We start from the raw sequence: 26,711 nt of genomic DNA on the forward strand, positions 1-26,711 counted from the left end.
ACGAAAGCTACACCAGAGCCATGCCAAGATCGAGTGGAACTCTTGTCCAGTCAAGTCATCTTAAAATTAGCATGATTTCCCAGACAGCTATGATTTGTCCCAGGACTAACCCAAAAGTATTACTGGTTGTGCTAATATCGCTTAAGTTTACTATTTACATTCACAAGGCACTTATTAACTCAGCTCCTTAATCTGAATCTTACTGAAGAAAGTTGGCATTTTCCTTCAAAAAGCAACACACAAAATAATATGCAGTTATGGACACCGATTTTTAGTTTCAAACTAAAAACTGTAAAACATAATTAATAATTAAACAAATTTGCATTTAATATAACATTTTATTACTCACCAACAAGCATTTCATACAGAAACACTCCAACTGACCACCAATCACACTCTCTCCCATAATAACCATCTCCTCCTTGAGACTTCAGCACCTCGGGGGAAATATAATCCGGAGTCCCTACTGCAGTGTCACATCGTACCATCCCTTCCTGCAATAACAAAGAAAATAGTTAGCTAGCACAACTTTCACCTATAAAGCTTAATAAACTATCCTAAAACTTCATTAAGAATTATGAAACAAAATTTGACACTAAAGGCACATAACAGATATTAGACCTGTGCTGAAATAGCCAGAGCTTATGGCTTAAGCAGCTGAAAGCATGACAATTAATGGTGGTGCAATTAATAACGGAGTGTGCTCAGATAAGAACTGAGATAAGAGTGAGCACACATAAGAACTAGGAAGGAAAGGTGAGTGGTTAGCAGGTTTTTTGTGATCTGTCGTTGGCTGTCCCAACCCTAGTTGCCCTTGAGAAGGGGATAATGAGCTACCTTCTTGAGCCACTACAGACCACCTGTTGTGGGGTGACACACAATGCCATTAGGAAAGGAATTAGTTGGATCGGATCTGAATAACATCCAGTAGGTCCAATCAAAAAAAAATCAGCTCAGAGAAAACAAGGATAGAAACATCTGGATGATGCAAAATTGGGAGGAATTTTGGGCAAAATGATTTGACAGTCCAGGCTCAGGGAAGGAAATAACTGAGGCAGCTTAATGATGGGGTCAATCTTTGTAACAAAAGGCATCCTCGAGTTAACTGGTTTTCCTATTAAGTAAAAACTTTTGATTTCATATGATAGAGTACAGAATGCAATCTTAAGTAATGAAAGATTTAGATGAAAAAGCTGTGATAACTCATGTTCTGCTACAGCACTCTTGCCTAAGTACAAATATCTTGGATTCAAACCTAACTGTAAGACTGAGTACTTAATCTAATCTAACACTCCAGGACAAAGATAAAGAAATACTGAATTGTCAAATGTACAATTGTTAGAATGAAGTCTGCTCAGATGGATGAAAAAAGTAAACTTAATCAATTAGCCAAACAACCACAAAAACTATTTCTGGTCACTTAAGTGCAAACTGGTGGTTTGCTTACATAACCAAGGTGACCACGCTTCAAAAGTAATCATTTGTTTTGAAGGGGTTAAATTAATAAAGGTTAAAGCTTGAGCCATATTGTTAGTAATACATAAGCTTGTAAAGTACGTGAAGACTAACAAAGAAAGACTGTCAAGATCAACAAGGCCTTGGGTAGAAACAAACAGTGCCTACTTAGTATGTGGGAAACAGATAATATGTGACATATAGAAAGTGAAGTGCAGGGATTATAATTGTAATTGTGACATGCAGGCTGTAATCTGTATAAAGCTTGAAGGAATGTTGTAAATTTTCACAGTGAGTTTTTATCATCATTTAAGCTCCTCTTCAAGCAAGCTGGAAATAAATGACTTATTTATTCTAAGGCAACTTACTATTTAAATGGGGAGAAAATTCAAAATGCTTCAGTACTGAGTTTCCTTGTGCACGAATTGTAGAAAGATCATATGCAGGAATAAGCAGGGTAAATGGAATTTTGACATTTATTGTTAAAGGAACAGAGCATAGAAGTAGGGAAGTTTTGCTGCAACTTTACAAGGCATTGGTGAGACAGCACCTGGAGCGCTGCATATAAGTTTTGCTGAGAAAGCAGGCCAACATTTCGTGTATAGACGGCTCTTCATCACAGAGCTAACACGAAGTGTGGAAGGGGCAGCATTTATGCAATAGTAGGGAGAGGTTGAAGAGTTCAGATTAAATGATGAGAGGTCATTCAAATCACTGGATTTGAATTATCAACATCCTTTCTCCCCCAGTACTCCACACCTACACGTCATCCCATCCTTCACCTCATCAACTCTTGCATATAAGCTGCCCCTTCCACACTTCACATCAGCTCTGATAAAGAGTCAACTAGACTTGAAATGTCATCTTGCTTTCTCTCCATGGATGCTGTGCCTGGCCTGCTGTGAACTCCAACATTTTTTGTTTTCAGTACAGATTCCAGAATCTCTGAGTAAGTTGCTCCTATACAGTTTGGTCTCTTACTTGATGAATGATGTAATTGCATTGGAAGCATTTCAGAGAAGGTTCAGTAGATTAATTCCGGAGATGAGGAGTTTTTCTTAAGAGCAGAAATAAACCAGCTTAGGCCAATATTCTTTAAAGTTTAGGGGAACGAGAAGGGATTTAATTCAGGTACATAAGATGCTAAAGGCGATTTACAAGTAGATGTTACTCCTTATGGGACAATCTAGGATGACAGGTCATAACTTAAGGCAGATATAGTACAAAGATGAGGACAAATTACTTCTCTCTAAAGCTCGTGAACCTGTGACATTCACTGCCCCAGAGTGTAGTGAACACTGGGACACTGAATAAATTTCAGCAGATAGACAGATTTTTAATTACCAACCAAACAAAATCATTAATACACACCACTTTAAAATGCAAATACCTGAACTTCATTTTCAGTGTATCCAGGGAGAGAAGAACAACTGCAACAGAAGTACCATCATGTGGAATTCTAAGGTCACTACTGACTAGAAATTTAACTGGAGCAAACACATAAATACAGTCGCTGCATAAACTGGTGTGGAATGCAAGTGCTGCAGAATTATGCAGTCCACTCGAGTGGCAGTCCATTCAACTGGCATTCCACCCACCATGTTAAATATTCACTTGCTCCATCACCAGCACCCAATATCAGCTGTCTGTACCATCTAACATGCACCCCAGAAATTTGTCAAGCTTTGCTCCAAACACCCTTAAAACCTACTAACACATCCACATTCAATGAAATGGGCAGCAGACACATGGGAAAATGACGAATTGCAAGCTCCTTTCCAAGTCACAAACAACTTGGCATCATATTGTCATTCCTTCAGTCACTGGGCGAAGAACTCGGAACTCCTTCGTTATCAGCACAATAGGTCTACCTGCACCCAATGGATTGCTGCTGTTTAAACAAGAGGCTGATATCTTCTCAAAGGCAATAAAAGATGGGTAATAATTGCCACCCCATGAATGAATAAACTATAAGGACCAGCAATAAATATATGTAACAGGAGTAGGAGAAAAGCTTCTAACCAACACATGCATAACAAGAAGATCTACATTCCTTCCTTCTGCAGTATCAGAGAAATTTAGATTTGAGTACACATGAACAAATAAGATAAAAAGTACACACATGACAGAAAGAGAATGAAAATGCAGATTTTTGTAAGCCAGAAAGAATTATTACTAACATTCATAGGAGTCAGTGAGGACTGTGACAAATTACAGGGAGACATTACTTAACTTGCAGCTCCGGCAAATAATTAACAAATCACAGATAAATGTGTGATAAAACTGATTGGTAAAACAAGGAGGTCATTTATGACTTGCAAGATGAAAGTCTAGATGGGGTAGAAGCACAAAAGCACCTCAGAATACAAATACATCAATCACTAAATGTTGTGCTACAGCTTAGTAAGGCTATTACTGAAAAAAAGCAAAGCAAGATTTGTTTTTTTTTGCCTAGAGAGAGACATTTAAAAGTGGGCAAGTTATATTAAACCTGTAAAGTATCTTGCTCAGAAACATCACAGTATGGCAAGACTGGTCACCATGTTACTAAAAAGAAGACACAGAGATACTGGAAAGGGTGGAGGAAAGATTTGCAAGGGCGAAATCAGAAATGCATGGTGTTGTGGAAGTAAGGTTGCTCTCACCCCGATTTTCAAAATGCCCTCATCTTCTATACCTTTGATGTCCAATTAATTTCTTTACAACCGAGGTAGTCAAAACCATCAGATTAAAATTCAATTGTGTTTGGCCCTGGTTTAAATTAATTGGCTAATATTCAAGCTGGTTGCCTTAACATCAGAACTAGCCTAGGATGCCAACCGCAGAGCCAATTGATAGATATGTTTCAATATCAGAACTGTCTGTGCACCTACAGCTGCTTAGACATTTTTTTAAATCTCCAAGCTTTGAAACGCACATCACTTCTTAAAGGGACCACACACTCTTCTATCCCCGCAGCACCCCCCTCCCCCCACCACCACCATCACCCAATCATTTTTAAAAACAAATTCTAACCTCTTGCCTTCCATTTACAAGTACTCTACACAACTTCGCAACAATGGATATGCACATTACTGACAGGCTGGATCTTCTCTCGAGAAAAGGCAGTGGGTAACCTCAAAAATATTTAAAATGATCAAATGTTTTGCATATAGACAGAATGTTCCCTATTATAATAAAAAGCACAAGAGGCTATCATAATAACATGTAAGCATAATATAATAGCATTTTACAACAGGGAATTCAAAAGAAAATTTGCCATTTAAAGGCTGGTGGGAATAGGGTGCGTCTGCATACACAGTATATACAAAACAAATATCACAAATTTATTAGAATTCTCCGTGGATGTCACAAGTATGATGGATAAAGCAGGCTCAATAAATTTAGTACATTTGGATTTCCTGTCGTAGAAATAGTTACTGCAAAATATAAAAGCATATGTTAGGAGGCAATATATGAGCAATTCAGTTTGAGGGTGACAAACTGGGGTCCCACACTAATGGTCTGGAGTTAAACAAAGGTTATTACATAGGCATGAAGACAGATTTGATCCAAGTAGTCTGGGCAGAAAGAATAAAAGGTAGAATAGTTGATGAGCAGTAGTAGATATTTCAAGAGATATTCAATTCCTCCCAATTAAAACATTTGTCAAAGAAATATTCTAAGAGAGAGAAAAAAACCATAACCAAGCAAGGAAGTTAAACATTAGGACAAAAAATAAGGCATTCCATATTACAAAGACAAGTGGCAGGCTGGAAGATTGGTATACTTTTAAAGATCAACAACTGGTTACTGAGATAGTCATAAAAGGAGTGAAGTTAATTTATTAAAGAAAATAGCAGAAGATTAAAAAATGGATAGCAAAAGTATGCAAAAAGGATAAGAGTAGCTAAACTAAAAGTTGATCCCTTGCAGAATGAGACTGGGGAGTTAATAATAGGGAACAGAGAAATGGTGGAGACACTTAACCAAAGTTTTGCCTCAGTTTTCACAGTGGAGAACTCTAATATTATCCCAATAGTAACAGGTAATGCAGACATTGTAGAAAGGGAGAAACTTAAAACAATTATGGTCACTAGGAATAAATTACCAAGCAAACTATTGGGATTAGAAGCAGACAGGTCCCCAAGAACTGATGGCTTACATCCTATGATCTTAAAAGTGATGGCAGAGGTCGAGGAGTTAGAGTCACACAGCATGGAAACAGATCCTTCAATTCAACCAGTCTATTCCAACCATAATCCCAAACTAAACTAGTCCCACCTGCCTGCATTTGGGCCATATCCCTCAAAATATTTCTTATTTTCATTATTCATGGACTTATCCAAACATCTTTTAAAAATTCTCACTGTACTCGCATCCACTACTTCTTCTGGAAATTCACTCCATACATGAACCATTCTGAGTAAAAAAGTTGCTCCTCTCACCTTAAAAATATGGCCCCTAGTCTTGAATCCCTCCACCCTAGAGAAATGATACCTGTTATTCACCTCATTATTTTACAAACTTCCAGAAGGTCACCTCTCAACATCGTAGACTCCAGTGAAAAACATCTCAGCCTAGCCAGTCTTTGCTTATAACTCAATCCCTCTACTCCAGGCAACATCCTGGCAAATCTTTTCTGAACCCTCTCCAGCTTAATAATATCCTTATAATATTAGTTTAATTAATAATAATTTATTATTATTATATTCCAAAGTTTCTAGGATACAGGAAAGATTCCAGCAGATTTGAAAAATGCTATTATAACACTTCCTTATAAGATCGCACACAGGCATAAAATAGTAAACTACAGACCAGTTAACTTAACATGTGTTGTTGAATTTATTACAGTCCATTATTAAAGAAGTAATAACAGGACATTTGGAAACTCAAAATGCAATCCATCAGTCAGCATAGTTTTATGAAGGGTAAATCGGGTTTAATTAATTTTCTAGAGTTCTTCATAGATGTAACATGCAAAGTGGATAATAGCTAGATGTAATATAGCTGGACTTTGAGAAAGCATTTGATAAGGTCCCACTTAAGACTAATTCACAAGGTAAGATCACATGGAGTTAGGGGTAATTTATAAGCTTGGATAGAGAGTTGGCCAACGAACAGAAAGCAAGAGTTGGAATAAATGGATATTTTTCTCAAAGGAAGTGGGGTGCCACAGGTTTTGGTCCTAGGTCCTAACTATGTACAATCTTTGTAAATGACATGGATGTAGGAATATGACCAAATTTGCATATGACACTAAAATGGATGGGAAAGTAAGTTGCAATAAATGAATAGGAAATTTACAATTGAATATGGATAGGCCAAAATTTGGCAGATGGAATTAAATGTGGATAGAGTCATAGGCATAGAGTCATACAGCACAGTAACAGACCCTTCAGTCCAACTTGTGCATGCTGACAAAATTTCCGAAACTAAACTAGTCTCATTTGCCTTCACTTGCCTCCAAAGCCCTCTAACCCTTTCCAATTCATGTACCTGTCCAATATTTTTTATTTGTTGCAACTGTACCTGCATCTACCACTTTCTCTGGGAGTTCATTCCACATACAAATCACTCTCTATGTGAAAAAGGTTGTCCCTCAGGTACCTTTGAAATCTTTCCCCCTCACCTTAAAATTATGCCTGTAGTTTTGAACTCCCCTACCCTAGCGAAAAGACCATTGCTATTTACCTTATCCATGCCCCTCACATAATATGTTTGTAAGCCTATTTAAGGGTTGTTAAGAAGGCATATGGTGTGCTGGCTTTCATTAGTAGGGGGATTGAGTTTAAGAGTACTGAGGTTATGCTGCAGTTCGATAATATCCTGGTTAGACCACACTTGAAATATTGCGTTCAGTTCTGGTCGCCTCATTATAGAAAAGATATGGAAGCTTTACAAAGGGTGCACAGGAGATTTACTAGAATGCTAACTGGACTGGAGGGCATGTCTTATGAAGAAGGGTTTAGGGAGCTAGGGTTTTTCTCATTGGACCAAAGAAGGATAAGATGTGACTTGATATAGGTGTACAAGATGTTAAGAGGCTAGATAGAGTGGATAGCCAGAGACTTTTTCCTATGGTGGAAATGTCGATCACGAGGGACATAATTTTAAGGTAATTGGAGTAAGGTTTAGGGGAGATGTCAGAGGTAGGTTCTTTACTCGGCGAGTGGTGGGTGTGTGGAATGCACTGCCAGCAATGGTTGTAGAGTCAGATATGTTAGGGACATTTAAGCAACTCTTGGATAGGCATGTGGAAGTTAGTACAATGAAGGGTATATAGGTTAGTCATTTTAGATTAGGATCAAAGGCCAGCACAACATCAAGGGCTAAAGGACCTGTCCTGTGCTGTACTGTTCTATGTTATCCCTCAACCTTCTGTGATCCAGGGAGCAAAACTCCTAGCCGATGCAGCTTCTCAAAGCTTTCAATACAGTTGCAACATAACATCCCACCTCCTATAATCAATTGTCTGAGAAATGAAGTGTGAGGTTATCCATTTTGGTCGCAAAAATAGAAAGACAACTTATTATCCAAATGGAGAGAAACTTTACAGAGCTTTGGTGTAGAGAGATCTGGGTGTCCTTGTACATGAACTGCAGAAAACTAGTACAGCAGGTAATAAGAAAAGCAAATGGACTTTTGGCTAAAGGAATGGAGCATAAAAGTAGTGAAGTACAGTTGATGCAACTGTAAAAGGTATTAGTGAGATGACACCTTGAATACAACATGCAATTGTGGTCCCCTTGAGGAGGAATGCAGTTGCACTAAGATAGTTCAGAGGAGGTCTCCTAGATTGAGTTCGGAGATAAGAGGTCTTAGGAAGTAAGCTTGAGCAGTTTAGGCCTATACTCTTGAAAGTTTAGAAGACTGGGGGAAGATCTGAGGTAAGTAAGATGCTAAGGGGATCCACAACATGGATGTAGAAAGGTCATTTCCTCTTATGGGTCAATCTGGAAAGAGAGGTTGCAGTTTTAGGATAAGGGGTAACAGATTTAAAACAGAGATGAAGAGAAACTACTTTTCTTTAGGAGTTGTGAATCTGTAGAATTCACTAACCCAGAATGTGGTGGATTACAGGACACTGAATAAATTTGGAGGAGAAAATAGACATATTTTTAATCAGGAAAGTGGAGTTGAGTCTGATGTCAGATCCACCATGACCATATTGAATGGTGGAGCAAATTCAAAGGGGCTAAATTCCCTACTTTTGCTCTGGGTTCTTATGGATCAAGGAATGAGGCTGTTAATCTTTGATTACTCCGGACAACGGTGTAGGCTGGGTCATGTGACATATAGAAAACTGAGTTGGACAGTTACAAGGAAGTGAAGGGCTTTAGATGGTAGGCAGAAAAGTGGAGTTAAGGCAACAGTTGGATTAGTAATGCATTTATTGAATGGTGTGGACAGGCTAGTGGGATCAAATGGCCTGATCTTTTTCCTATTTCATATGTCCTGTTCTCATTTGCTTATGGAGCCAGACAGCTACGTGAGGAAGAAAGGAATAAACGGTTATGATGGTAGATTTAAATTAGAAAAGATGACATGCTCAATTACAGCATACCTGGCATAAACTGGCTGAGTCGAAAGGCCTGTTTCTTTGCTCTATATCCGATGTAATATATTTCCTAAGCAAGTTCAAATCAATACAGAAGTCACAAAGCATCTATGAGCGGGATATTTTCACTAAGTTCGGAAAATGTGATTAAAACGCAAGCAGTGTGTTGTCATCTGATCCTTGGAAAGCATTACACTTAGCAATAAATATATCCTGTATTACTCAAAGACACGGTAATAGTTGATTATGTAATTCAGAGATCAATATAAAAAAAAGGTCACTTCATCAAACTTTGAAACACTAGATTCAGAAAAAAAATTAGAGATTAACACGTTTTCAATGAAAAATTATCCAACATGGGATAAGGTGACTTACTTTATTCATCTTCATGCAAGTTCCAAAATCTGCCAATTTTAAGTGACCAGCTTTATCAAGCAACATATTATCTGGCTTCACATCTCTGACAAAAAAAAGCAAAAAAGACACTTTTATAATAAAATAAAAGGGTAGCTTAAATGCTAATAATCAAAGTTCTTGCAAACACGCAATTTAGACACATGGTACACACAACATGCACAATTACATGAACTCCGAGACAAATAATGCAGTTTAATTCACAACCTTAGGATAGCCCAAAGCCCTTTACAGTTAATGACATTTTCTTGATATCTGTTCACTATTGTCACGTCATTAATATGACTGCTGATATGGCCAGAAAAAAAAAATCAATGTGATAATAATGAACTGGTCTGTTTTAGTGATGTTGAATAAATGATGTACAAGTATTGACAGATAAGCAGGGAGAATTTTCCTGCTTTTCTTCAAGGTAGTGTCATGGATCTTCTGAATCTGTCTCAGAGGTCAAACAAGACCGCAGTTTAATGCCTCATCCAAAATATGATATCAATGAGAGTGCAGCATTCCTCAGTACTGTTGGCTGGAGCTCGTACTCAAGTCTCTGGAGCAGCAATTAAACATGCAACTTTCTGACAAAGATAAAGATGTTACCCTGTGGTACCAAAACTCACACACATGCTGGTTATGTGAATCTGTCTACACACTTTATAATACATTAAAACCATAAACACAGCTGCAAGAAATTTGGTTATCAGTTCAATTTAGATGTAAAAATAACTACCGGAGGATGATTTATTACCTGTGAATGAAACCCATAGAATGAATGGCATCCAGGGCAAGCACAACTTCTGCTGTATAAAACCTGGCCCATTTTTCAGGCATATCGTAGTTACTCATTAAATTTACGAGATCCCCACCAGGCATATACTCCATCACCATGTAGAGATAGCGGTTATCTTGGAATGCATAGGATAGCTATTTATAGAATAACAATACATGTATTAATTCATAATACCACATTGTCAAAAGTAGCATTGCTATTACATACTATGCAAATGAGAATAACACTCATGTTGCGTCAAAAACAAATTTCTGCACATGCTGTAAATGAAAATAGAAAATGCTGGAAATGTTCAGCATCTGTGATGAGATATAAGAATTTATTCTTCAGGACCATGACATTCTGTATGTATTGTTGTAAAGGGAAACACGTTGCCAAAACTTTTTGTTTGCACTCATCAGGGTTAACACAAGAATTTCAAATTTAAAATCCTCACAGCAATTTAAATTAACAGAGAAAAAGGTACTGAATGATTAACAAGTTGATTCAAGATTCTACTGCAATTGCTGCCCAATCACAGAATCACATCTAATAATGTATATTTTGTTGTGGATATGCAACCAAGGACTGGCTGAATCATTCTGCATGCCCAAACAGATGATGTAGCCAATAGACCCTCTCTGTGCAGCTCATGCTGTTCCATAATTTTCTTCAACTGACCTCCTTAAATTTCCTCATCCCCACTATTTCATGACCTCTTTAATTCTCATCATACCAAGATGCAACCCTCATTTCCAACTTTTACTTGTTCTCCTTGCAAGTCTTCTTTCTCTATCTGGGTGCTCAGGGACCTCAATGCTTTTCAAAGATCTTGCTGCTCCAACAGGTTCCCAGCCACTGCACCCTGTCAGTCCAGAGCTGACCAATCATTTCTTCTGTTCCTTAGTGCCTAAATGCTGAATTACTTGTCCAGGTCTCAGCTGCAAATTGTGATTAGAGAAGATTCTGCAGTTGAGAGAGGGAAACGACAGAAGCTATGATTGCAGGAAAAGCTGTTTACTTCTCTCTCTCGCCTACCTCCAATTATTGCAAAGCACTCATTTCCCACTGTTAGGACCTGTCACTTTGATTTTCCATTTTAAAAGAAGACTAACAATTGCCAACAGCGCATCCTGATTGGCTGCTTTACAGTTTGACAGGTAGCTCACACTCAAATGGATTAAGCTGCCTTTCAAGCCAGCCAAGTTAAATTGAATGAAACTAACAGAGTTGTATCACAGAGTTCTGATTGCTTTCAGCCTGACTGGTCAGAAATCAACAAAGCTATGTGAGAAACAACGTGTTCCAAGTGACTATCTGTTAAAACTTTCCGAAGGTTGGATCAAAGAATTCTGAATGGATGATTTCCAAATCCCCAATGGTGAAAGTCCAAGATTTGGTGGAAATTTCTCATCCTTGACTAAATATATAAATGCAGCTTTCTTGATAAGATCACTGTTTGCTATGTAAATTGCAAACTTACAAATGGGCCAAAGACTGCAACTTTCAAATCAACAAAGATCTCTGTTTATCTCAGATTACTCTGGAAAAGCAAGATATTTTAAAATTTGAACAGATAAAGCAAGCAATTTCATATTGCTGTAATGATGAGTCTACATGAGTGGCCTTTTATAACGACAGGTTCCGCTGTCAGCCCCCCAAAACATTCTGATTATCACAATATTGAAATTCATTGTCTGAGAGATACCAGGCACCAACAATTGGCTGATTGAAGCAACATGTTCCTATGGTTGTGTATAACAGGCATGTAAAAACAGTACACAACTGGCTTCCATCTGAAAAACCCAAAACAAAACATCAAATGTGCTTCCGTGATTGTTCAGCAAATAGTGGCCAATCAGGACTGTGTTCTTTGCTATAAGAAAAGCAGTTCAACATAAACAGTCAAACATTTAGAGCCATGTCTGAAACATTTTCTAGCAATGGCATACATTCATACATTGGGAACTGTTCACTGCAAATAAAATAGGCATTGCCTGCTGACACCAGAACTGCAGGCTAACTGCACACGTGCATAGCTCCAGACTCGATGCTTCATTGTATCATGTGCAAATTCCACACTGTGCATATGCACAAAACAGATGTGACATCTCCTGGGTCTCGGAAGTGGGGGGCCTGGAGAGAACCAACAAGGTTGGGCAGAGGAGTGATGGAAAAGAGAAAACAGACATGGCTGAAGAAAGAGAGAGAATAGATCGGATGGGGCAAAGTGAGGGCCCAGGTACCAGGAGACGTTCTCTCCCACTCCCGCTGTCTCCTGGCTCCCTTCCTACCCATGCCTTCACCCTGGTCCCGATCTCTATATTTCCTGCCCCCTCTTCCAGAGCGCTGATTTCATCTCCACCTGGGTTCTCACTTTGCTCCCTTCTCTGTCCCAATCTCCTCGCAAGCCATATCCCTCCAAAACCAATTGTATGTGCACACGGGATTTACAAGGGTGTACAGCATGCATGCATTGCTGTCAGCAAACAGAGCCAACAAAATATGTTCAAGATTTGTGCCTATTTTGAATTACTGAGAAATTTGTTGAGCATATAGTTTCCTGTTACATTTTCATGGCAATGCCTCAGCCAATTAGTGAACTTGCGAACTAATCAGCACCTCTGTGCTCTTGCAGTATAAATTGTTGTGAGCACTTGACATGGATAATTCTTATATTTGTCCAGCTGCATTCAAATGAAAAGCTTCATAATTATCTACTTTCAGCAATGGTTAACGACTTTACATAAAAACTGGCAAAAAATTAAAGAGGTAGCACTACATGAAAAGGAAAGAGAAAGGAAAAAAGGGAATAAAGAACAAAAATGTGATTAGGTAGAAGGTCAGAGTGATTAAATGATAAAAGATATGATAGCATGAAACAGAACAGAATGCTAACAAGAAAAGGAAGTAAATATCATGGTGGGGGGGGGGAGCAGATTTAAAAGGGATCTATGGGGCAACTTTCTCACACAGAGAGTGATGTGTGTATGGAATGAACTGCCAGAGGAAGTGGAGGAGGCTGGTTCAATTGCAACATTTAAAAGGCATCTGGATGGGTATATGAATAGGATGGTTTACAGGGATATGGGCCAAACATTGGCAAATGGAACTGGATTAATATAGAGTATCTGGTCAGCATGGACAAGTTGGACTGAAGGGTCTGTTTCCATGCTGGGTACCTCGATGACTCTGTGACTCTACTGTGTCATTTTATTCACAATCTAGTAAAGTAATGCCAGCTCCCTGAAAGGAAGTTAAACTACAGGTGGCTTTCTTCTGTACAACATTAAAAAGTCCTCAGTAAAGGTACTATACTGAAAAGTATCTTCAACAGAAACAAAAATATCCGTAAACTCTTGGCATAAATTCCGAGATCTTATTCGAGTGTAAGAATAAATGTGAACTGGTGAATAATTAACTATGTAATGTTCAATATGTTAATTTCTAGATTGTTGTCAGACTTCAAGAAATTCTTCATGACTCTGTATGTCTTCTTCACACTATCTTAAACATTTTGTGAAACTTCTAAGTACAACGGACCACTCTCACTGATAACATTCAAAATATTCACTACTATAGTAGGTCAGATCTTAAGCAATGATGAGACAAAGTACAGGAGAGATAGAAAGCTTAGTGACATGTTGTAAAGACAACAATCTCTCTCTCTCAATGTCCGCAAAATAAAGGAGCTGACCATTGACTTCAGGAAGCAGATGGGAGAACACACTCATGCTTATATCAACGGTGCAGGTGGTCAAGAAAGCACACCAATGCCTCTATCTCAGAAGACTAAGGATATTTGGCTTATCCACAATGACTTCCTATTAGTTTTTATCGATACACCACAGAAAGCATCCTATCCAGAGCATCAGAACTCAGTATGACAACTGCACTGCCAAAAACCTCAAGAAATTACACAGAGTTGTGTATGCAGGCATCACACAAAACAGCCCTCCATCCATTAATTCATTCTATACTTCTCGCTGCTTTCCGGAAGCAGCCAACATAATCAATCTGCTGGGAAGAAGATACAAAAGCTTGAAAGCACATACCAACAGATTCAAGAACAGCTTCTTCCCCACTGTCAGACTTTTAAAGAGAGCTCTCATATATTAAACTTGGTCTTTCTCTACATCTTCTCGGTAGCTGTAACACTATATTTTGCATTCTGTTCTGTTACCCTGATATACTTAGGTAAGATTTGCCTGTGTAGCAATACTTTTCACAGTATATTGATATATGACAATAATAAACCAAATCAAAAATCAAATCAAACTGTGCACAGACCTTGCAGACAAGAAGGGATATTAAAAACAAATTCAAACCACAAGTTTGATTATTGCTATAAAAAGACACGATGTAATTTTTTTTTCATCTTGCACTAATCAAGGCTGAGAGACAAGAAAATAAAATTGAAAAGGAAACAACAATTTAAACCGCACACGAAGAGGGTGCTGATTGGTTGAGCCATGGTTGCCATAGAGGTAAAGCTGGAATTGTTAATCTTTGTAGCTGAATAACCAAGAAGTGCAATATAAGGACAAATTTCTCTTTATCTATATACAATAGAATCCTTGATTGCTGCACTCCATAAATATTTACATTAATTCCAAAATACGCAAATCACACAACATAAACATTATACAGGGCAGTGTAAGTTATGAATTATGTCTAATATAATATTTTGTGTTCAAGATCTACTTGAATTAGAGAGACATGATCTGCATATCTGGTTGCAATTAGTTTTATTTGGAACTTTTAACTTTGAAAATAGTGTGCCTTGCAACTTTCCTCCCTCCAAAAACCATTGATAGCTTCCTGCATTGAGTGTCTCACATAATAGTTTCCCTTTTGTAGGTTGTGATAGTAGTTACTATTCATCAGTAAGCTATGAATGTGTCATCAGATTATTTAATTATGGAAAATTGTAAGTCTATTGCCCTTATTTCAAGCAATGCACAGTGCCTTTGCACATTCATAGTATCACAGTAAATTTTTGCTTTCTTAATCCATACTAGTGATGTCCCAGCTGACATAACATAAATGCCACCAGATCAGGAACAAATCTGGGACCAGTTGTGCAGTTTTAGTTGGTTTTGATTGTTTGTTAATCTCTCAGATTTAGGATGACAACTATTTTTCACTTTAATTTAGATATGAGGGTTTTCAGATAAAATAAACTTGATTTGTACACATATTTTCAAGACAATTGTATTGATAGTAATAACAAATTTAAAATACCTGTACAACCCATGGACTATTAGCAAAAGCCATGATGCCCCTCTCTTCCCAAAAGAATGCTGAATCAGATCGCTTAATCATCTCAAACTTGCTGAGTAGTTTCATTGCAAATACTTTTCTTGTACCTCTGTGTCTCACCTTAAAAAGAAATATTGCAGTAGTAGTTAAAACAAAAGAAGAATAACCATGCTATCCTGTCTTGCTGTCACAGTAATTTTTACTTAACTACCTGTAAGACTCAAAGACTTAATAGTATAGAAAGCCTACAGAAATATGCAAAATAGAGGGATGAAGTTAAAAAAAATTAAGAAAACAATGAGAAAATATTAGCAGCTAAATCCAAGGAAAATATAAAGTTGCATTTATCAGTAAATTGTGTCTAACAGGATAATGAAAAAGGGTAGGACCAAGAAGGTATACAAGGTAACTTTTGCACCAATAATGATGATGTTGGTAAGGTTCTTAATGAGTACTTTGTCTCTATCTTCACAAAGGTGATGGCTGATGCAGACATTCTAGTTAATGAGGAATGTGGAATATTCAATACAATAAGCATAATGCAAGAGGAAATATTGAAGAGATTGACATCCATGAAGGTGAATAAATCAACACAGCAGATGATTGGCGTCACAGGCTGTCAAGGGAAGGCAGGCGCGAATTTACAAGTGATCCGAGGTTCAGTTTCCTATCTTTACTAGTTATAAGCAAGATACTAGAGGATTGGAGATCTGCAAATTATATACCATTATATATGCCAACATTTTGGGTGTAACCCTTCTTCAGGACTGGGGGTGGGTGTAGGGGGAGCTGCAGATAAAGGGGTGGCGGGGGCAGGATGGTGAAGTGGGGATAAGTGAAGACAGGTAGAGGGTATGAGCTGGTTGGTCAATGGGAGGATGAATATGGTTGGCGGCAGGGAGGAGTGAAAGGGAGCAGGATGGGCTGGAAAGGGAGTCGGCGGATGGGAAGGGAGGGTTGGAGAACTCAATATTGAGTCCTCCGGGCTGTAGGCTGCCTAGGTGGAAGGTGAGGTGTTGTTCCTCCAATTTATGGTGTGCATCATTGCTGCAATGGAGGAAGCCCGGGTCATATCGGAAAAGGAGTGAGAAGGGGAATTAAAATAGACAGTGACTGGGAGGTCATGTCGGCCCCTGTGGACCTGTCTGCCATTCTTGACAAACTATTCCCTACGTTTACACTCGGATTGCCCAAGGTAGAGAAGGTCACATCAGGAGCATCTGATGCAGTAAACTAGGTTGGAAGAGAAGCAGGTGAACCTCTGTCTCACCTGAAGGACTGATTGGGGCCCTGGATGGAGGTGAGGGAGGGTGGCATACCGGCAGGTTTTGCATCTTTTCCAGTTGCAGGGGAAGGTACCTGGGATTTTTTTTTGGGGGGGGTGGGGATGCTAGTGGATAGAGTGGTGCAAACCAAGGAGTGTCAAAGGGAATGGTCCTTGAGGAAGGCAGAGAGCAGTGGGGAGGGGAAGATGTTCTTGGTGGTGAGGTCTTGTTGGAGTTGGCCGAAGTGTTTAGGGATGATATGTTGAATGCGGAGACTGGTGTGGTGGTAGCTGAGGACAACAGGGACTCTGTCTTTATTGCATGGGGTGGGGGAGAATTAGAGCAGTGGAACAGGGAATGGAGGTCGTGCGGCAGAGGGCTGCCTGGATGATAGAGGGAGGAAAAGCACTTAGTGCAAAATAGGTAGACATCTGGGATGCTCGCGAGTGGAATGCCTCCTCATCCGAGCAGATGCGGCAGAGGTGAAGGAATTGGAAGAATGGGACAGAGTTCTTGCAGGATACTGGATGGGTGGAGGTAGTTATGGGAGTCTGTGGGTTCGTAGTAAACGTCCGTTTGGAGACTGTCGCTGGAGATGGAGATGGTGAGGTCTAGAAAGGAGAGGGAGTTGTCCGAGATGGACCAAGTGAATTTGAGGGCGAGATGTTATAGGCAAAATCAATGAATTGCTCTAGTTCAGCCCAGGTGTAGGACACTGCACCGATGCAGTCATTGATGTAACGGTGGAAGATTTGGGGCACAGTGCCTGTGTAGGTACTAAAGAGGGACTGTTCAATATACCCAACAAAGAGGTAGACGTAGCTGGGGTCCATCTGAGTGCCCGCGGCCACCCCCTTCATTTGGAGGAAATGGGAGGAGTTAAAGGAGAAGTTGTTGAGGGTGAGGACTAGTTTGGCGAGGCAGGTATTGGTGGAGCAGGATTGGGTGAGTCTGGAGAGGAAGAAGCAGAGGGTCTGGAGGCCATCCTCGTGGGGGATGGTCATGTATAGGACTGCCTCCAAGTCACCTTCCATTTTAACTCCCCTTCCCAGTCCCTTTCCGACATGACCATCCTTGGCCTACTTTGGTGCCTCAATGAAGCGCACTGCAAATTGGAGAAACACCACCTCATCTTCCGCCTGGGTAGCCTACAGCTAGGAAGACTTAACACTGAATTCTCCAATTTCAAAGAACCCCCGACTCCCTTCCCAGCTCAGCTCAGCCCAGCCCAGCCCCTCCCCTTCCCTTCCCTTCCACTCCTCCCTGCCACAAACTGTATTCATTCCTCCCGCTGACCAATCAGGTTGTACCCTCCACCTGTCTTCACCTATCCCCACTTCACCACCCTGCCCCCGCCACCCCTTTATCTGTAGCTCCCCCACACCCACTCCCAGTCCTGAAGAAGGGTTTCACCCGAAACGTCGACTTCTCCATCTCCTGTTGCTGCCTGGCTTGCTGTGTTCTTCCAGCCTCCTGTCTGTCTACTTTGGATTCCAGCATCTGCTGTTTTTTTGTCTCTTGAAAATATTACACAGCAGCCTTTATCCGAATTCCAGTTATCCAAAAATAGGATTATCGGAAGGACATCTTGAGGTCCCGATGGAAACATAACATCAAAGACTTGTTTCCAAACAGTGATTGCGTCTTTTGTTTACAGTGAATAAACAGGCACTGTCTCCAAATGACTGACTGCCCGCACTCTCTCTCTCTCTCCCCCCACACTTTCCCCTGAGTTCTACACAGAGGTGTACCCTAAACCACACCCCCTCCCTTCCCCAAACAATCTCTCCAACACTGTCCTGCACAGGGCAAAGGTGGAACCTGTCAAAAAGTCACAATAAAAAGTTATGTGTGGGGCTGTGGCTGCGTGTGTGCTCTATTTAGACACTTACCCCACAAAGGAAACTGCAGCAGCAGCAGTCCTGTTGTTGGTGTCCATTCTGGCTGCCTCAGAGAGGGGGCAGGTGTGTACCTGGTTGGTGGGGGTGGAGGTCGCTGTTGAATGGGGTTGGGGACAGGTGGCGTTGTTGGAGGGGGTTGGTGGGGGGGGCAGTGTTTCTCAGGGTTGGGGGTGGGGCCTCACGCACTGAGTGCTGCTGCAGTCTCCTGAACAGGGAGCAGACTTTAAAAACTCCGAGCCACAGGGGAAAGGCATTTAATCGATTAACCAAATAATCGATGATCCGCACGAAACAGTGCCCGCCCATCATGTTCAGATAATCGAGGTTCCCCTATACACTCAGTCCTCGGAAACTGTACAAAATACACTTTGGTGAATAAAGCTTCACCTTATGTTGCATGCAAAACTTTATTAAATCCGTAAAGGACTAGTATCATGATAAGGATATCACATTAAATATGATGCTTTAATACAGTAAGTTCAAAAATGTTGATTGTTAGAAATGTAAAATGCAAATTAAAAAAGAACCTGAACTAACCTGCTCTGCATCAATACGACCATGACTAATCTTCTACATTAAACCTCACCTCACCATATAATCTCCTACCATTCCATAATTTTCAAAAATCAAATGCTATTCATAGCACAATCCAGGGTCACCATGGTCAACCACTCCAAAACTTTGACCCGTTTATTGGGTGATGAGCTAAGAAGAATTTCATGGCTCAAATTGAGGATTTTCCTTTTCACCAAAAGGAAAACAAGTATTGTTACAGCAATCCCATTTCCAGGAATGAAATAAAACTGCAATTCTGAAACTAAAGACTGCTGTTCCTTCACTACATGGTGTTGTAGGCTGGAACATTCCGAATGTTTCATTGCTTGAAATTCTGGACTCCCAACACAAAATGAATTAGTCAATGCCATAACTCACCAGCTGAACTTCACCAAATGCTCCTCTCCCAATCACTTTAACAACTTCATAATCTTCTGCTTTCATTCTTAAATCCCGAACTTTGCTCATTGCATCTTTGTCTGTAAATTAAATGCAGAAAGTGTTAGTCACAATTACAATGAAGATGAACTCTGCTGACAGGCATAGTAATGAAGTCTAATACTGTCCATGTTTTGGGCACTGATAGAGCCCTCATAGATTAAAAAGGCAACAACAGTGCATTTTGTACACGGCATAGCTTATACCATCTTGGTGAAAGCATTTAGTGTATAGTTAACATCGACTAGAATTTAGCAGAGCATATCAATCATGACATCAATCAGCATGCAATGCTGACATGATGCCATAGCCTCTATTTTGAAGGACAGTGTTCCAGCTAAAGCCCTCTCTTAAATTTGTACAATATATTAAGCATCAGCAAGGCCCTTGAACACCACGATTTAAAGGGATCATTAAGTACTTGAAAAGTTTATATTTCATTTATTTTGATTGTTGCTAATATTTAAGACAGAATGTTTCTTCTTTAGATGAAGAGCATAACTAGATGGCATTCACATAAGACTCCAAGAATGAATTCAGAACAAGAAAATTCTATGCCCACAAAATGGTGAGAATGTAGATATTGCTACCACAGAAAGTGATTTACGTGAATAGCATAGATGCATTTGAGAGAAAACTTGACAAAGCCTGAGGTGAAAGGAAATACCTGATTATGTTGGCAGATTTAGATGAAGATAGATGGGAGAAAGATCATGGAAAGCATAAGACTATCATAGACGTGAGGCCAAATGATCTGTTTCTGTGTTGTTTGATGTAATCCTATGTAAAGCTTTCTTAAAGGAAACACTATCAGCAAGAATTACAAAAAACAATTGATAATTATATAAAAGATCTACAGCAAGAAGTAGCATGAGCAATTGAGGAAGTATAAAAATAGTGGTATGATTTTTAAGCAGAAATAGTGCAAATATGAAGTGATTGCTCAGCAGAGAAGTGTAGCAAGTGGTTGAAGAGATCCTCCTCTGTGATTTTAGTTTGAGAATTCAGGAACAACATTAAAATGTCAAAAAATATGAAACTGCACATTTTTGGAAGCAGGAATATGGAAATGAATGACACCTTCCTGCTAAAATATTAAAGACAGTAAAACAAGTAGCATAAACATAAGGCAAAAATTCAAAACCATGGCGTTCATTGAAAGAAAAAAATGAAATGATCCATAAACTGAAAATAATTTTTAGCAAATCAATTGGCTGTAATAGCCATTAGGTACAGTCCCAGAGATTAGATACAGTCCCAGGGACAGTACTGTCCCAGAGATGTCCCTCAAAGTTGAAGTTCAAGGCTGCTACAGATTTTCCCTTACGCTTGCATAGGATCAGTCACTGGCAAGTCAAGAATTTGTTGCTCGTCCCTAATTGCTTTTGACTGGGTGGCTTATCCTAACATTTCAGGGGCAGGTTAATAGTTAAACACATTGTTAACAGTCTGAAGTAAGATGTGTGCCAGACTTCCTTCCCTATAGGTTATTCATGAATCAGCTGGGTTTGCCTGGTCACCAGCAGGCTAACTTTTAGTTCCAGATTTTAATGATTTTGAATCTTATCATCTGCCATTGTAAAATTTGAACTGATGACTCCTAAACATTAGCCTTGGTCTCTAGATTACTAGAGTCAAGAGTAGAGTGGTGCAAGAAAAGTGAGGACCGCAGATGCTGGAGATCAGACTCAAGATTAGAATGGTGCTGGAAAAGCACAACAGGTCAGGCAGCATCCAAGGAGCAAGAAAATCAATGTGTCGGGCAAAAGCCCTTCCCCTAATACAGTCATAGAGATTAGGTCTCTTTTATATCTTTTCCCTCTCACCCTAAACCTATGCCCTCTAGTTCTGGACTCCCCAACCCAAGGAAAAAGACTTTGCCTATTTATCCTTTCCATGCCCCTCATAATTTTGTAAACCTCGATAATGAAGAGCTTTTGCCTGAAATGTCAAATTTCCTGCTCCTCAGATGCTGCCTGACCTGCTGTTCTTTTCCAGCACCATTCTAATCTTGAGTCTGATCTCCAGCATCTGCAGTCCTCACTTTTGCCTCTAGATTACCAGTCCAGTGACATTACTATTATGCCACTTCCTCTTCCTAAATACCTGGGAGAAATCTGTGATTTTATTTTAAAATATGCTTTCATGAAATGTGGGTGTTGCTGGCAAGAGCAGCATCTGAAAGAGTCGTGGAGATTTTATAAAGTGTGCAAGAGAATGCAGAGACCATTGAAACAGGGGAAGAAAGCAACACTTAAAAAGTGAAAAAGATGGTTGGAGGCTGTATAAAGAGCATGAGTAAGCAGTGGAGACTTTATAAAGAGCAAAATAGATTGGTGGAGATGTCATAATATATTTGAGTAAGAGACAGAAATTTCAGGAGAGCGAGTGTGCAGCAGGGGTCACTGAAGGAGAGCAGTAGAAGCTGCATAAAACATGTGGCAATTTTATGGAGATTGCATAAAGAGGCTGCATAAAGGGCACAGGAGAGCAGCAGAGGCTGCATAAAGTGCACAAGGGCAAGTTGGAGGCTGCTTAAAGAGCACAAGAGAGCATGGTGGAAGCTGCATAAAGAGCACAGAGTGGCGGAGGCTGCGCAAAAAACGTGAGAGCGGTAGAGGCTGCACAAAGAACAGGAGTGTGTGGCAAAGGCTGCACAAAGAACACTCATAAGCGGCAGGGGCTGCATAAAGTGCACAACAGAGTGGCGAAAGCTGCATAAAGATCACAAGAGAGTGGCACAGGCTACATAAAGAGCACAAAAGAGTGGCAGATGTTGACGAAAGTGCACAGCAAAGTGACGGAGGCTGCATAAAGAACCCAAGCGAATAACACTGGCTATATAGAGAGTACGAGAGCACAGCCCCGGCTGCATATAGAGCATAAGAGCATGGCAGAGGCTGCATAAAGAGCAAACAGAGCAGCACTAGCTGTAAAAAGAGCACAAGACAGCAGCTCAGGCTGCATAAATAGCACAGGGGAGTGGAGGATATTGCATAAAGCCCACAAGTGTGACAGAGATTTCTAAACTGCACAACAAAGCGGTGCAAGCTGCATAAAGATCTCAAGAGAGACACAGAGGTTGCATAAAATGCACCAAAGTACAGCCGAGGATGCATAAAAAGCACGAGAGTCTGGTAGAAGATGCATAAAGAGCACAAGAGAAGGCTGCATAAAAAGCATAAAAACATACAGCAAAAGCTGTATAAATTGCAAAAGTGGTGGCTACACAAAAAATGCAGGAGAGCAGTGGAGGCTCACAAAGAGCACAAGATGGCAGAGGCTGCATAAAGAGTTCAAGAGCACAGCAATGGCTGCAAAAAAAGCACAAGAGCACACCAGAGGCTACATAACAAGTTTGAAAATAGGATGGATGCTACCTAAAGAGCACAGGAGAGAGGTGGAGGCTTCATGAAGAGCAGGACAGTGAAAGATGCATTTAAAACATAATAATATGGCAGATGTTACATAAAATAAGTGAAAGAGCAGTGGAGGCTATCAGTTATAGCACTAAAACTAGTATGCTCAAAATCATTTTTTTGTTTATTGATTTGTGCAACATAATAAATGGTAAAATAGCCTCTTGAATGTTATTGCAACCATCTTCCAGAAATGCAATAGTCAGACATTTGTTTCCAGTCGATTCTTTGATGCATTGTAGACCATAAGAAATAGGAACAGAAGAAGCCGCTCAAATCTGCTCTGCCATTTAGTAGGATCATGGCTGAACTGACATTCCTCACAACCAATTCCCTGTCCTTTCTCCATAACTCTTAATTCCCCTACTGATCAAGAATCTAGCTATTTTCTAAATATACACAAGGATTCTGCCTCCACAGCTCTCTGTGGCAAGGAGTTCCAATCTTTCGCAACCCTCAGAAAAAGAAATTCTTCCTCATCTCAGTCTTAAATTGGCAGTCCTTTAAGTTAAAGGATGAAAACAGAGCATGTGCAGTTCTGAAGAAGCAACAGTGACATGAAAACCTTATGTTTTTTTTATTTACAGATGTTTAATTGGCCTGTTCAATATTTCCAGTGTCCTCAAAACTTTGCTCTTCCATTTAATTCACTTTATTTCCTCGGCCTTGTGATTTGTTTTTGTCCTTATATCTTATTCATTAAAGGTGGACCACTAATATTGTTGTTCACCAAAAGTCACAGATACTGCACTGCCCTGGCTCAGCTAAAACTTCTGGCAAAACACAGAGCAAAACTGTGGCCAGAAGATGATTATATTAAGATAACTAATAGAACACATGGGGACATACTTTGCTGCAAGAAAACAGGCCTCTGCTTTTAGATTTCTTCCAGAAAGAAGCTATACATTCAAGCTATTGATGTTTTGTTTTGTCAAACAATCCTAAATTATAAACTATACAAATTTGAAACTTATACGAGGTAGTAGTTTAAATGTTGCCTAGACTATCTGAGGAGAACATTAATATATTTTTACCTATATTAGAAATGCTGATTTCTCTAATACCAGAGTTTGTATCTCTTTATTTTGCAATATCAGTAATGACTTGGTATCAGAAATGTTATTTTCAAATATTTCTTAAATAGTAATTTTATGTACAGTTCTGTAATACTCACATCGATTTATGAAGCTGTCAATATTCTTGTTTTTTCTTAAGGCAGGAAAGTCCAAATCATAAATTAAGGCATCCAAGCTATCCTACAACAGAAAACAAGTTTTGTTTTAAATGAAAGACAGAATGACTACAGTAACATATATGAAAATAAGACGATACTGTGTTCAAAATGTTTATTTCTAGCACTTTATGGCATATACTACATTGAGTGTTTAAAAAATGATCAGGCTAAATAGTGACATTACTTGATATTCATCAAAACTGATATTTTTTAAAAATGTTTTCATGGGGTGTGGGTATCACTGTCAAGGTCAGCATTTATGGCAGACCCTTATTACCCCTGGCAAGAGTGTAATTGAGCCACTTTCTTAAACTCCTGGGAGGGTAAGGACACCCGCAATGCCATTAGGAAGAGAGCTCCAGAATTTTGATTAAACGGCAGTGAAGGAACGTCGATAGAGTTCCAAATCAAGGTGGTGCGAGAGTTGGAGCATATGCAGCTGTCGTTACTCCCATGCACCTAATGCCCTTGATCTTCAAAGCTGAAGAGGCAGTGGGTTTGAAAGATGCTGTTGAAGTAGTCTTTGTGAATTACTGCAATTCATCTTGTAGAAGGTATACACTGCTTCCGCTGTGTTTTAGTGGTGACAGGAGTGAATTTTGAAGGTGGTGGATGGTGTACTGATCAAACAGACTGTTTGGTCCTGAATGCTGTCAAAATTCCTGACTGCAATGGAAGCTGCATTCATCAAGATGAGTATTCCATCACACTCTTATGCCTTATAGGCAATGGACCCCTGACTTTGGGGAAACTGGTTAATTGCCACAGAATGATTAGCATATGACTTTTTCTTGTAGTCACAGTATTTAGACAACTGACTCAGTTCATGTTTGGTCAATGGTAATCCTTAGGATATTGCTAGTAAAGGATTCACTGATGGGAATGGCATTAAATGTCAAGGGCGATAGTTAGCATCGCTTGTTTGAGGTAATCATTGCCTGGTCTTGCGTGGCTCAAACGTTACTTGCCACTTGTTCGTCCTAATGTGAAGGTGCCGGTGTTGGACTGGGTTGGACAAAGTTAAAAATCACATAATACCAGCTTATAGACCCACAAGGAACCCTTAGGGGCAAAGGAGGGAAGGACCATACCAGGTGATGCTGATCACCCAGTCAGCTGTCAAGGTCCGAGGAGAGGAGACCTAGATTCATGCCTTCCACATCAATTGGGCATCTCACAATACAGCGGGACCAGATACTGACTACCATGCTGTTTGCTATTGTTATTCCAACTGCGCATATTTTCTTCTTGTAAAGTGTAGTTGACAAACTGTTAAGTCTGTAAGCTAGGATAAGGATTGTGTGATTCTCTTCGCGAGTTCTCAGTAGAATCAAAAGGGGGGACTGTGAGACATTCTGTTAGGAGATATTGTGTAATAGGTTATCTTTATTACCTCACTCACCAATTCGCTATATTCATTAATACCAGGTTCCCATTCATTCATTCATAACCCTTTACTAACCCGTTATTTACTCTAACACAGTTTCTTTTATTCATTCATAAAACTGCAGTTCTTTAGTATCCAAATTTAAAAACAACACTTTCAAACCCATCACTGCACTTCCACAACTTATCAGTCCTGCTGCAAGCAGTGTTTACCTCAGCATACAGAATAATACCACCCCCATCAAGTCTCCACGAAATATTGCTTGCTAAATACCTTTTAACTGAGCCATTACCCGTTTAAGAAGCTAACTGACAAAGCAGTGCTTGCATAAAATTGCATGAATGAATGAAACTCATACCTGCAAATAGTAAATAAATCTTACCACACAGCTGCAGTAATCAGCTTAATATTCTTTATTCTTTTATTACAATTTGTAACTTATTTAGAGCATATAGGCCTAGTATTTTTATTAACATTTACTAATTTAAAAAAAAGAACACCTCTAATTATACAAGCAGACCGGATAGATATCCCATCAGAAGTAGCAGCCAACAGTTTTGCACAACTTTAACTCATCTCCTGTCTCCCAGGACAGAAGCTCTTCAAACCTCTGTGTACTATAGAAGAAAAATGTGACACGAGAGTAATGATACGTAAGAACTATGTATATAAAGTGGCTCTTATATGAACTGTATTTCACAATTCTATTGCTGCCTTGAACTTGTGCTGTGATTGCTGAATACAGAGGTTATTTTTGCCAATCACTGATTTTAGTCATTATTTGAACACTTGGTATAGTCAGGCAGAATCGCTAGGGACTCCATCTAAACTGACTGGTCACTGACAGTTCTTAGAGGGTAAGAAAGCTTCCTTCTTAGAGTCTGATCAAGTCCCTCAACACTAGCTTGAACCTTTTGTGAGTTGGCTATTTTATTTTGAATCCCCCACATCCAGACTTCAGATGGGCTAACATAGTCTACGGCAGGAAATTGTCCATGAGTGACTCTGGGAAACTGCCTACAACAAACCAAACTCTTGCTAGATAGGACAGTGAGGACAGCTTATGGAGCAGGAGCTG

At 39.6% G+C, this 26,711-nt stretch overlaps 1 protein-coding gene across 1 annotated transcript in view; it reads right to left on the minus strand.

The window, feature by feature from the left end:
• rock1 (Rho-associated, coiled-coil containing protein kinase 1) overlaps nt 1–26,711 on the minus strand; it is a 176,227-nt gene that overhangs the window by 116,185 nt on the left and 33,331 nt on the right. Inside the window, exons 2-7 of the mRNA XM_060823574.1 lie at nt 24,187–24,268; nt 19,534–19,634; nt 15,417–15,554; nt 10,152–10,327; nt 9,371–9,455; nt 350–494 (exon numbers count right to left, since the gene is read on the minus strand). Coding sequence (XP_060679557.1) covers nt 350–494; nt 9,371–9,455; nt 10,152–10,327; nt 15,417–15,554; nt 19,534–19,634; nt 24,187–24,268 — 727 coding nt within the window. The remainder of the gene's footprint in view (nt 1–349; nt 495–9,370; nt 9,456–10,151; nt 10,328–15,416; nt 15,555–19,533; nt 19,635–24,186; nt 24,269–26,711) is intronic.

Source organism: Hemiscyllium ocellatum, chromosome 4, assembly GCF_020745735.1.
Source record: "Hemiscyllium ocellatum isolate sHemOce1 chromosome 4, sHemOce1.pat.X.cur, whole genome shotgun sequence".
NCBI lineage: Eukaryota > Metazoa > Chordata > Chondrichthyes > Orectolobiformes > Hemiscylliidae > Hemiscyllium > Hemiscyllium ocellatum.